The sequence below is a fragment of the Prionailurus bengalensis genome, chromosome B1 (assembly GCF_016509475.1).
Source record: "Prionailurus bengalensis isolate Pbe53 chromosome B1, Fcat_Pben_1.1_paternal_pri, whole genome shotgun sequence".
NCBI classification, from domain to species: Eukaryota; Metazoa; Chordata; class Mammalia; order Carnivora; family Felidae; genus Prionailurus; species Prionailurus bengalensis.
The window spans coordinates 3,041,195-3,054,852 of record NC_057344.1 but is presented as its reverse complement, the minus strand read 5'-3'; the positions used below and the strand labels follow the sequence as shown (position 1 = coordinate 3,054,852).

Genomic DNA, 13,658 nt, shown 5'->3' with positions numbered 1-13,658 from the left:
GTGACACAGACATGCCTTTTCATATGACTGTTTGCTCCTCGGAAGGCAGAAAGCTTTAACTAGAAATTCTAATATTTGCCCCAAGTGTCCGTGAAGTTGGGGAGGATGATCCCTGCGTCAAGCCTCTGCCCAATCATTTGGCTCTGGTGGTGGTGCGTCCAAAGGGATCCTGTCTTTCCGACTCCGGGGAAGAGGGAGTGTTCAGGTTCAGAATTGCCAGTTGAACAGTCAGACGCTGCCAGCCCTGCGTCCACAGCAGCCAGCTGCAGGTGCCCCTCATTGGGATCTGTGCAGACCTGTTTGAAAGTATGCTTGTGTCTTCCCAGTCTCGTGTTTCTTCAACTTCACTGCGTCGTCGGGGATTATCCTGTCACCCAATTATCCGGAGGAATACGGCAACAACATGAACTGCGTTTGGTTGATCATCTCTGAACCCGGGAGCAGGATCCACCTCATTTTCAACGATTTTGACGTGGAGCCTCAGTTTGACTTCCTGGCGATCAAAGACGATGGGATTTCTGACCTAACAGTCCTCGGCACTTTCTCGGGCCACGAGGTGCCCTCCCAGCTGGCCAGCAGCGGGCACATCGTCCGTTTGGAATTTCAGTCTGACCACTCCACCACCGGCAGGGGGTTCAACATCACTTACACCAGTAAGCCTGCTGCCACCCGCCCCACCCCCACGTGTCCAGGCCCCCTGGCCACACGTGTCTGGGCCCCCTGACCACACGTGTCCAGGCCGACTCTTCAGAGGCTTTACAGTGATACATAGCATAGTGACAGGACTGAACTTCCCTCTCTTCCTTCCTTCTTTCCATCCCTGCATCCATCCATCCACCCATCCACCCATCCATCCATCCACCCACCCATGCATCATCCTCCATGCAAAAACTACTGTAGCAAACGGATTGAGCCATTTGGGGTCAGGAGCCGTGGATTAGAACACCAATACTTGGTATACTTAGTGAATTTTGGTTAGACACCTTTTTTCTTTCTTTTTTTTTTGTCTCAGGGCCCTCATTTGCAAACCAGATTGTATTTAAGAACATCTACTTAAATGCGTTGTTAAGTGAATAAAGTAAGGTAACAATGTTAAATATGAGTTATAAATCATAATTTACTGGCTGCCTACTTCTCTTAGGCTCTGTGCTTAGGATTTGCCAGCAATTATTTCATTTAATATTACAGAAACTCTGGGATATAGGCTGGGCATTCCTTATCTGTGAATTAAGATATCTAATCAGATCATCAGAATATCCGCCAGAGGGCAGATAAAAAACACAAGAGCCAGGATTCTAACCCAGATGTGTCTGAACCAAAATCATTTCTAGCACCTGCCGCACAAAGTGCTTTCAAACTGTGCAGTGTAGTGTAGACAATAGTTGTATATATTTATCATGTCTTCGTTCTTCCTGTCTTACTAGGTATCACTATCCTGTCTGCTTAATGCATTTATCTATCTGTAAGTGTTTAAGTGAAATTCAGGACAATAAATCGCTTTATTAGTAAGCTTATTTCTTCCTTTTTAAATATAGCTACTTAATAGTCTAGTATGTTAATTCTATAATTATAGACTTTTTTTTTTTCCTTTTTAGCATTTGGTCAGAATGAGTGCCATGATCCTGGGATTCCCATAAATGGGCGACGTTTTGGGGACAGATTTCTACTTGGGAGTTCGGTTTCTTTCCACTGTGACGATGGCTTTGTCAAAACCCAGGGGTCGGAGTCTATCACCTGCACCCTGCAGGATGGAAATGTGGTCTGGAGCTCCACAGTCCCCCGCTGCGAAGGTACGGGTCTGCTCTCGTTCGCCAGTTATTCTCCTTTGAAACGGTGACCTAACCTAACCAACACGCGGACGCACAGCTGGGTTGGTTTCCCCGGGGCTGATGTCACAGAGTACCGCACCCCTGGTGGCTTACCAAATAGCCATCTGGTGTCTCAGGGTCCCGGAGGCTGAAAGTCCGAGGGCACTGTCAGTAGGGCTGGTTCCTCCTCAGCTCTGAGGGAGAATCCGTTCCAGTTCTGTCCCAGTTTGGGGGGGCTGCTGGTCTCTCTGGAGTTCCTTGGCTGCCAGAAGCATCACCCCAGCTTTCTCCATGGAGGGCTCCTACGTTGCCAAATGTGTCCTCTTTCTGATGCCACCAGTCACATTGGATGAGCGCCATGCTAATAAGCCACCCTAGCTGATTATGTCTGCAAGGACCCTATTTCCAAATAAGGTCACACCCTCAGGTGCTGGAATTAAAAATCGCAAATATAAACTGGGGGTGGGGGCGGGCATAATTCAGCCTGTGACAGCAGCATGGGTTTCAGTAGCCATGTTGTTTTGTGGCTCTGCATGCAGCTGATGCAAATACCGCATAACTACTTTTCTTCTTGACATTTCTACTCTGGTTAACCAGGAAGGAAAACTAGAGGGGGTCGGAAATGGGGAGGATAGCACCTCCAGTGTTTGGTCAGGTAAAAAATATTTACTCAGAATATGTACTCACACCCCATCAGAATGGCCCATACAAAATGAGCTAAGATAAGAAAAGCTGTTTTAAAAAAAACTTAACTCTGGTAAATATCAGGAAATACATTTTAAGTAGACTTTTTTTAAAGAGCACTTTTAGGTTCACAGCAGAATTGAATGGAAGCTGTGGGTATTTCCCATATACCTCCCGCCCCACAAATGCACAGCTTTCCCAGTGATCAGCATCCCCACCAGGTGGTTCATTTGTTACAACCGATGACCCCACAGTGACACGTCACCGTGACCCAGAGTCCATGGTTACATCACGGTTGCTGTTGGTGGGGCACATTCTCTGGGTTTGGACGAATGTGTAATGACACGTATCCATCATTTTAGTGCCGTGAGGGTGGTCTCCCTACGCTAAAAATCCTGTGTCCCACCCCCTCACCCCTCCCCCAACTCCCAGCCCCTGCCAACCACTGATCTTGTTACTGTTTCTATAATGCTGCCTTTTCTAGAATGTCACACAGTCGCAGTCATATATTATGTAGCCTTTTCAAATGCGCAAGAAATACAGAGTTTAAAACAAAGGTAAAATTTGAAAACGTTAATAAGCTGTATTGTTCATAAGGTTGGGAATAGCTGGCAGTTTCTGGCCATGCTATTGAGGGGACAAGATTATGGCCTCATGGTACAAATTTATACGAATGGTTGTACATTTTCGTTTTACTTTTTGAGCTATATAAGTTGTATTTCTGGATCAAAATTGTAAGGACATAAACAGCTCTGGAAAGATTTTTTTTTCAAGAATGCTCTTTGCAGTATTAAATATAGCAACCAAACGTGCAAATAATTCAACTTTAAACAACAGAGAATCAGATAAATCATCACACGCTCATACACCGGGATGCGTGCATCGTTAAGACAGATTGTACCGTCGAAGATGTTCATCATGTGATGTTCATCGTGGGAACGACCAGATGATACGACCACTTGTGTTATCATACGCCACTGTGAAGAACATATGAATATTTGCACATGTCGTGATAATAATAGCTTGTTAAAAGCCTAAAAAGAGAGTATACAACAAAATGTTGATCACGGGTACAGGTGAATTTTTCCACTGTTTATTTTTTAGTTTTTCAGTTACCATCGATCTCTAGGTGTTTATCTTACAATAAGCAAATTCAAAACATCCTGTGTGTCAAATACAGCCTACAGTTGTGAACCTGATCTGTCTTCCCTCGTAGGTTAAGGACCTTTTTCTCCTGTCTAGAATGATCGGCCTAACGTTAGCATGCAGGCAGTGTAAGCAGAAGCGGAATGTCCTGCGAAAGATGAACTGCCCAGCGGGCTGACCGCGGTGGGGCGGTGGCTTCTGACTCCCACCCTCATCCCTCAGCCCCAGGCCAAGTTAGCGTCGTTAATCTAAGGATCAGGATTCGGTGAAAGCTCCAGAAGCACGTCCTCACGTTCATACTTTCATAAAGTGCTCAAGCAGTCTGGTGAGGCTGAGCACCGCTGGGGCTGGAAAACTGGTAAATTACAGGGTGAGAGCACAGTAGTAGGATGTTCATTCTTACCTATTTTTATCACGTCTTCTAAGGGTATAGCTTTTTTAAGAAATTTTTTTGTATTGTTTACTTTTGAGAGAGAGAGAGTGAGAACACATGGGGGGGGGGGGGTCAGAGAGAGAGGGAGAGAGTCCCAAGCAGGTTTCACATTCAGAGACTGACTCAGAGCTCCAGTCCATGACCCTGGGATCCTGACTTGAGCTGATATCAAGACTTGGACACTCAACAGACTGAGCCACCCAGGAGCCCTGGAAAGAAGGGTTTTTTTGTTTGTTTTTGGTTTTAAGTCAGTACTCTCTAGTCTCTGTTGTCTTCTGGCCACAATTCCCACTGTCTTTGGAGGGCTTACCTGAAAAAGGCTGTGTGTAGATGTGTTACAAGGTGCAGGGCAAATGTGTTCCTCAGCACAATCGGAGGAAGAAAGCGGCAGATGGTGTTTCAAATAAAGTCCGACAAAGGAGAAAGTATCACGTTAAATGTGAATGGACCATTCTTTTGTTATTTGGAAGAGATCTGCAGACTCAGCTGTGGGTTGTTAACACAGAAAACTCTTAAAGGACTAGTTGATGGTGAAAGATTTTTTTTTTTTTTTTTTTAATTTACTTGTACTGAGAAACCCAATTACTGAGTTCTGGTGACTCTCAGGGAGTGTGCATAGATACTCTGATAATCTAACTCACAAAATACCCCCAATCAATGTCCTTGCTGAAGAGAAATAGAAATGCTACTTCAGAATTGAGTGGATCTAGTTGGAAAAAATCAAATGGAAAATAAAGGATTTAGTAACACAGGGGCGCCTGGTGGCTCAGTAGGTTAAGCGTCTGACTTCAGTTCACGTCATGATCTCACAGCTTGTGAGTTTGAGCCCCACGTCAGGCTCTGTGCTGACAGCTCGGAGCCCGGAGCCTGCTTCAGATTCTGTGCCTCCCTCTCTCTGCCTCTCCCCCACTCATGCTCTGTCTCTCTCCCAAAGAATTAATAAAGCATTAAAATATTTTTTTAGGGGCGCCTGGGTGGCTCAGTCGGTTAAGCGTCCGACTTCGGCTCAGGTCACGATCTCGCGGTCCGCGAGTTTGAGCCCCACGTCGGGCTCTGGGCTGATGGCTCAGAGCCTGGAGCCTGTTTCCGATTCTGTGTCTCCCTCTGCCTCTGCCCCTCCCCCGTTCATGCTCTGTCTCTCTCTGTCTCAAAAATAAATAAACGTTAAAAAAATTTTTTTTTAATATTTTTTTAAATAAAAACAAAAAGGATTTAGTAACACAAACACATTTGAAAAGACTCAGAAGGAACATGATGTTCCTTTGAGAATATACACATTTATTGTTTCTCTCAAGGATTACTTTTTATAATCAATTATGTAATTGATTATAACGTGAGCCTTAACAAATTACTCTAAGTCCAGGCCACATGCACTGATCATATGCCAATTACAATGTAAGCATATTACACGAATAGAACCACAGGCAAATACTTTAGAGAAATTGTGTGGGAAAGCCTCAAGTCTTAAGGCATATGATACCCAGAAACCCTGTCAGAGGGAACCCTCTCTATTAAGATAATGTGAGACAGAGAGCCTGTGCTAGGAGGCAAATGCCCCAGTGTTGAACAAAAAGACAAAAAGTGAAGAAATTGATTGCTAAAATTAACAAGTTAGAAAAAAATAATGACTTAGAATATCATATCAATAAAAATCAAGTGTTAGAATAATGCAAAAGTGAGTCTTTGTTAGTATCAATAAAATAGACAAACCTTCTATGATTATGATAAGAAAATTAGGAGAAAAGACAATTACAGGTATTTTAGCAAAATAGAAGAAAAATAACCATGATTACAAAAATAATAATTTGACATAATAAAATAATTTATTGTTACCAGCAATAACTCTACATAAAGAGTGAAAGCCTCACAATAGAGCAAGTTCTTTAAAAATTATGTTTATTTATTCTGGCAGAGTTTGCTGGGTACCAACAAATCATGGGTATAAATTGTTTGTGGTCTGGATGAAAGATTTATCTGTTTATTTGTTCCGCCTCTAACCTGCCCATATATTTCAGTACAGTTCACTGTCATTGAAAACACAACCTGGGCGCCTGGGAGGCTTGGTCAGGTGAGCATCCAGTTTGAGCTCACGTCATGATCTTACGGTTCCTGAGTCTAAGCCCTGCATTGGGCTCTGTGCCGTTAGCATAGATCCTCTGACTCCCTCTCTCTCTTTGCCCCTCCCCAGCTTGTGCACATTGTCTCTCTTTCTCTCAAAAGTAAATAAACATTTTAAAAAATTTAAAAAACACAAGCTAATTTTGGGGGAAAATAAGTGTACAAGAATACATCATCAACTCTATGGCAACAAATTTTAACATTCAATGAAATTGGTGATTCCCTAGTAAAGTATAAATTATCCGAAGTGACCCCCCAAAAAGTGAAAAATGTAAATAAACAAAATACCATAAAAACAGGTTTGAAAAAAAGTTTAAAGGTTGGACGTTGAAAAAGACACGAGCACCAGAGAGGTGCAGAAGGAAGGTGTCTGTCTTCCAAGTTCATAGGAGTTTTGTGTTGGGAACACTATCACAGCTGCTGTAAAATATGCACTGACTCCCACATAATATTTCGTAGAGCCAACATTCACGGAATATACCCCAGCCAGATAGAAAAACATAATGCCGTCGCAAAGGGCAGAAACACTCAATAATAAATCAGAGAAGAATGTGCATTCTGAAGACCTCGTTCACATATTTGCTTTTCTGTTATCACCTCTGTGAATACGAAAGTCATTAGAGCTGTTCACCAGATAAACAGAATCTCCGCCAACTCGGTTGGTTTTCTTGGCCTCAGTGGGGTTTGGTGAAACCTGTAGTAGGTCCTGGCCAGTTAGGAGTGAGTGGAAGTGACATACACAGTGAGTGACCCTGAGCCTTTGCCCCCTACAAGACCTCGGTGCCTTAGCTCATTCAAGAAAGGATCCCCTAGACAGGTGGCCTGTGTGAGAAATAGATCTCTCTTGTCACAGCTAATATAACTGTGGGGTTGGTGGCCTAGTATGTCGTAATCAGAGTCGGCTAATACGGCAAACTTGACTTTATCGTTTAACAATTACCTCTTTAATTTTGTTGACCTACAATATACAGATCAAAATATCTATTTCATCAGGGTAAAGTGATACAAATTCTTCTAACATGTACTGTAAATGTAAAGTGATATGTAAAACACAAGATATTAATGAAATAATAGCAACGTGTGACAGTGTGAGCACCTTCCTTCCAAGAAATATAACAACTCAAAGTTTTATTTATTTTTTTAAATGTTTATTTTGAGACGGAGAGACAGACAGAGCACAAGTGGCGGAGGGGCAGAGAGAAAGAGGGAGACACAGAATCCAAAGCAGGCTCCAGGCTCTGAGCTGTCAGCACAGAGCCTGATGTGGGGCTCAAACTCATGAACCACAAGATCGTGACCTGAGCCGAAGTCAGATGCTTAACTGACTGAGCCACCCAGGTGCCCCAACAACTCAGTTTTTTTTTTTTTTAAACTTTAGTAAAGTGAAGGAAACATACAGTTTTGCATTTAGGTGGGAAATAAGCCTTATAGATGTAAAATAATTCACCACACAGATTTAAAAAGATCTCATGTATCAAACTTTTAAAAAAATCTATAATCGCTGCATGTCTTTCTTATATAGTATCTTTGGATAATTACACATGAAAGAAGTAAAATTGTTTAATTTTGCCTTTATCTTTTCTAAAAAGTATTTGCTGTAACATGTCAGGAAGCATAGGAATACAGGCTAAAAATATGAAGTTAAGGACTTAACTAGAACAAAATCCTAATGTTAATTGGTAAAGATAGGCTGTTTTTAAAATTATGATTACATAATGATTTTCTTTAATAACTCAAGTTCATAAAAATGGCTGATTTCTTGTTACTAACTTCTAACTATAGAAAAAATGCACACATCTCCGTTTATTTTGAAAGAAAACTATACCAAGAAAAACATGATCCCCACAGCAGTCACCAGTGTTATCTGCCATTAACATATTTTTGAAATTTTTTCTCTTCTTCAAACAAATTTTTTATTAAATTAAAAATTTTTATTAGATTATGATACATGTATAATTTTATATCTTGATTTGCAAAATATAATATTTTCATTGCAGAGATTTACTTACATTAACAAGATTTGAGAACATTATCTCAAATGTGTTTGTGACGTTCTGATATGTAGTCATAATCTTGTCATGTTTATTTTTTTTTCTTTTGTTATTCCATTATAAATGAAGCCACCATAATTACTTTTATAGATTTCTCTGTCAGATGTTTTTCTCCACCATCAACACCTGGGTGAAATTGTATATAATTTTTAAGCATTTTAATGCACATGGCTATTTTTTGACACAACATATAGTTTTTTTCAAAAATGATTTTTTTTAACTGGGGACATTTTTATGTTCCCTTTGATATCTGTAGATTGACAGATTTGATTACAAATATGGCAAAGAACTTTGAGAAGAAAAATCTGAAAAAAATATGCGACTGGGCAGAAACATGTTAAGTATATATTATTATTTAAAAATTCCTGTAGATTATACAGAAATGGAAAATCCCTTTTCCAGAGCACCAAGCACATGCCTTCCTGAGACTCCTTTTCTTCTTGATAATTATGGATCACACAAAAGGACTGATGTAGATTAATCCTATGTGTGTCGAATTTGAAAATTTTGTTTTCCTAACATTCACTAATTTAGTTTGATGTGTGTGGAAAGTCATTTTAATGAAACAAGTGCACCCTAGCTGAATAAGCACACACACATCATTAAACTATAGTATCTGTCTGCCCACACACACACGCACACACACGCATGTAACTCACGCCCACACTCAGGCGCACACGCGCACATACGCACACGCACGCACACGTGCACACACACCCCACGGGGTAATTCTGTTTCAGATGTGAACTATTTTTGTTTGCTAATCAACAGATGTTTGTGGAAGTACAAATACATACAAGATACGGATGTCGATGGTGTGCGTTTCATGGATCTGTCGTGAGAATCAGATGTGACAGATTTATCCCCCACTTCCACCTTGACGTTTTTAGGTAGAAGGACCTTTGCTGGGAGTTGATGATAGACGCCCAGGTGTGGGATGTACCTGCTCTGCTTTCAGTAATCTTCGTTTATCTGGGGATGCCTTTAGCTCGAATCCTTGACAACGTTAAGTCCTCGAAGACAGAAGCACATTCCTGCCGTCACAGGTGTGGCTGTGGTGCCCCCGCGTGTTTAATCTGACCTGCCGACATCCTGAACTGTCTTTCAGCCCCGTGTGGTGGACACCTGACAGCTTCCAGTGGACTCATTCTGCCTCCCGGATGGCCAGGATATTATAAAGATTCTCTGAACTGTGAATGGATCATCGAAGCCAAGCCAGGACACTCTATCAAAATAACTTTTGATAGGTAAGAACAAACTTTTCCTTAACTTGGGCCTACTGACCCATGCACATCCAAAGGTTTTACTTAAATGGATGATGAAAAGGAGAAATAGGACAGTTCTTGGTTGGATCCCCCAGAGGAGTTCCCTTAAAGAGAAACCAGCATTTGCTGGGTGTATTTGTTCCTCTTGAATTTTACCCTCTGAGGCCAGGGCCGAGTTTCCTCGGCCGCCTTGCGTAGGGGAGTACCAAGTTCCAGATGATCATTCCCAGTGCTCACAGTTGCTGGGCCCTGAGTCCAACTCCAGGTTTGGGATCTGTAGCTGAAATAAATTCGGCCTGGGGTTTAATTACAAATGGAAGCCTCTTTGGTCCCTTCGATGCCTTCTGGAACAGCCCAAGAATGCGGTGTCGTGACCTAGTGATGCTTTAAGCTACAGAGCTGTCACTGGGGTGTGTGACAGAGTAATTCCCTGTGAGTGTTCTGTCACTGGAATGCGGTCGGAGGTAGCTGTTTGATAATAAATTTGATAATCTAACACACAATCATACTACGTGAATTCTCCATGAGAAAACATATCTCCGTTTGTCTCCAAGATGAAATCAGTTTCATGATTTCAAATGTTTTCAAAAAGATAGATGTTTTCAAATGTAAGGAAGCATATTTGTCTGATGTTTTAAGCTTAATGTCTGGGCAATATTAAGCTTTTTCAACAATTACCTTCTTCTTGACTGAAAGAGTTTGGGTGTAACTATTCAGGATATTATAATGTCTCAAGACGGATGAACATTGTTATATTTTTTCTGTTTGTTTCCACCAATTTTCTGCTAGCCAATAATATATATAGGAAATACGTTTAGTGGGAGTTGCATTATCACTTGGTATTATTTGTATTTTAAATTATTGTTCATTTATTAAGTCTAGTAAGATAAGAATCTCCAGTAGGATAATCTTTCAGAAGAAGATTAAAATTCTGTCTTGTGTATCCATTATACTGGAGAATGGATCCTTGCATATAAACTTAATCATTGTGAAAAAATTAACTCTATAACATTCAGTAAATTAAGTATGGTTCTTTATTAATTTTTATGCTTTCTGGTATTGAGAGGGGGAAGAGCAAAGCACTGCCTGATTCCTGGCATCACAGCAAATTTAAATCACTCAGGAAAAATTGTGGCTTTATATCCTGGTTTGGCACAAGTTACTAGTGCTGTGTTTTCAGTTGCCTGAACAGAGAGAGAGAGCCATATAATTTTTCTCAATCTTGTCTTTTAAATTCTATGGAACTGTGATATTTTGCTAAATTTCATTTATGAGAACCAATATTTCTGATATTTTCAGACATTGGTGACTTTTACACTATTCTTTAGAGATTAGTTGTAGAGATTAGTTGTAGAGATTAGCCCCGAGCAGTGGGCTGACACACGAGTAAAGGATGTGTTCATACATAACAAACTTAAAGGTCCAAAATAACGGGGGTGCCTGGACGGCTCAGTCTGATAAGCCTCCAGCTTTGGCTCAGGTCATGATCTCACAATTGTGGGTTTGAGCCCCGTGTTGGGCTCTGTGCTGACATATCAGAGCCTGGAGCCGGCTTCGGATTCTGTCTCTCTCTCTGTCTCTCTCTGTCTCTGTCTCTGTCTCTCTCTGTCCCTCCCCCACTTATGGTCTCTCTCTCTCTCTCTCTCTGTCTCTCTCTCTCTCTCATTCACTCAAAAATAAATAACCATTAAAATTTTTTAAAAAAATTAATGTTTACTTATTTTTGAGTGAGAGAGAGACAGAGACAGAGACAAAGCAAGAGCGGGGGAGAGGCAGAGAGAGAGGGAGACACAGAACCCAAATCAGGCTCCAGGCTCTGAACTGTCAGCACAGAGCCTGATGCGGAGCTTGAACCCACAACCCATGAGATCATGACCTGAGCCGAAGTTGGTGGCTCGACCGACTGAGCCACCCAGGTGCACCAAACTCTAAAAAAATTAAATAGAAACGAAATAAAAGTCAAAAAGTTACATTAAAAAATGATAAGTTAGTAAACAAATAAGTAAATTTCATGCTGGTGTCATTCTTACACAAAGCACATCAGGTTGCCAAATAAAGGAAAACAGCCATTGTGGTGTGCAGTCCGCCAGCTGTTGAGATGTGCGCCGTCATCAGTCCTAGCTGTTGCTAAAGACGGAAGGTCTGGAGACTGTAGCACAGATTTTTCAAATGAGATTTATTTCATGCTTATCCAAACCTCTTGAATCTAAACTTGGGTAAGTGAGAAACCACAGTGTGTTCAGAGCACGTTCTGGAAAAGTCAGCGAGGAAGCGGTGCCATCGAACCCCAAATGCACGGCCTGTGGCTCCATTCCGGTCTACCGTGTGTCGGGGCAAGGGTCTTGGGTTCCTTCTCATGGAAGAGCAGGGGTCGCCGCGCCAGGCCGAGGTGCTAGAGTATGTCATTGTCTTCCGGCTGCTCTAGGAGGATGTTGCGTGATTTAGAGATAAGCAGGGCACAGCCCTGTGCTTTCAGCCTCTTCACTTGTTGTGCCCAGAAGCCAGGACAGCCTGCGCTTGCCAACCCCAACCCCCCGCCACCCCCGCTGTCCGTCGGCGTCCTCTGATGCAGAGTGTGGGGATAATAATGACCCAGGCTTCCACGGAATTCTTCGCCTGAAAGTCACGGACTGAGTCCGAGGCTCACGTAAGCTGCTCGCTGATGGCACAGCCAGACCCTGGAAACCGGGTTAGCTCTTTGAGGACGAGATGGGCCCAGTTCGAAAATTGTCTCAGTGCCTGCAATGGTCTCCTCGTCGCACCCAAGAGGACCCAAGTGGCTGCCGCCGTATCTAAATATAACACGGGGCCAGGTTCTCTGTGCGCATAAAGTCCTTCTTAAAAGTGAAGCACGTTGGGAAGCCGTTCAAACCTTGAAAGCCACGTTTCGTTTCTGAACAGCACCGGGCTCTCGGTGCTTCTGGTGTGTGCAAAGAGTGAGCACAGCTTAAGAGGCACAGGAGTTTTTTTCCTAAAAGTATTCAGAATATCATCATGTAGTTCGAATTACTTTCTTCCTTTAAGAGATCGTGTCTCCTTATGTGCCCATTTAAGATGTCCCTAAACTGGTTGAACGGGGGATCATGAAACAGTTTGAAAATGCATGATTGATTTTTCACAATATTTTTAAGTTGATTTCTTTCTTTCTTTCTTTCTTTCTTTCTTTCTTTCTTTCTTTCTTTCTTTCTCTCTCTCTCTCTCTCTCTCTCTTTCTTTCTTTCTTTCCTTCTTTCCCCTCTCCTCTCCTCTCCTGCCCTGCTCTTTCCTTCCATCCTGTCCCATCCTATCCTTCCCTTACTCTCACTGAAAACTAATATGGTTCACAGTATTTTGATTTTAGAGCTAAAGACTGCCCTCTTTTACATTTGGGATGTGACATGACCCAGTATTCAGTAAGAGGGATAGGTTTAGGGTATACCTTTTCTTCTAGAAAAATGTACCGTGCTTAAATATCATATGTGCCCAGGGCCTGGTCTTTTTAAAGGTTGAATAACTGTAAGTCTTTTATATATATAGGTATACATGGCTTTGTCATGAATGCACGAAAATACTTGGGGAACGTCAGTAAGTTAATGCAGCTTTGTGTTCTGACTCATTACGAATCTCCGCAGATTCCAGACTGAAGTCAACTATGACACGCTGGAAGTCCGAGATGGGCCAGCCAGCTCGTCCCCGCTGATCGGAGAGTACCATGGCACGCAGGCCCCCCGGTTTCTGATCAGCACTGGCCATTTCATGTATCTCCTCTTCACCACGGACAACAGCCGCTCCAGCGTCGGCTTCCTCATTCACTACGAGAGTAAGTCGGAGGGTCCACTTGCCATCTGCCCCCCAGGCATGTGCTCTGGTTCCTTAGCGCAGGTGACAGCCCTTGCTGCCTCTGTCCACCCTGCACTGCATGCCCTGAAGCACCTTCTCTTATTGATAAGAGAGCAACTTGGGGGCTTTCACTTTAAAACTAAAAAAATAATAAAATACTCATTGATGGATTATAAAATTAAATAAGTAATTAAATGTGCTTACTACATGTAATCATAAATTACTACTATTAGAAATATAGCTCCTGACCAAAGGAGTTACCACTAAAATTGTATCTCTTAAACAACAGCTGGGAGGTTCTTTGCTGGAAGAACATGGGTAGGCTGTTGTGTGA

At 42.1% G+C, this 13,658-nt stretch overlaps 1 protein-coding gene across 2 annotated transcripts in view; it reads left to right on the top strand.

The window, feature by feature from the left end:
* Positions 1-13,658, top strand: part of CSMD1 (CUB and Sushi multiple domains 1) — a 2,022,422-nt gene that overhangs the window by 1,622,778 nt on the left and 385,986 nt on the right. For both annotated transcript variants that reach the window (XM_043557450.1, XM_043557440.1), the window contains exons 14-17: positions 327-653; positions 1,596-1,790; positions 9,349-9,487; positions 13,117-13,304. In XM_043557450.1, the coding sequence (XP_043413385.1) occupies positions 327-653; positions 1,596-1,790; positions 9,349-9,487; positions 13,117-13,304 (849 nt within the window). The remainder of the gene's footprint in view (positions 1-326; positions 654-1,595; positions 1,791-9,348; positions 9,488-13,116; positions 13,305-13,658) is intronic.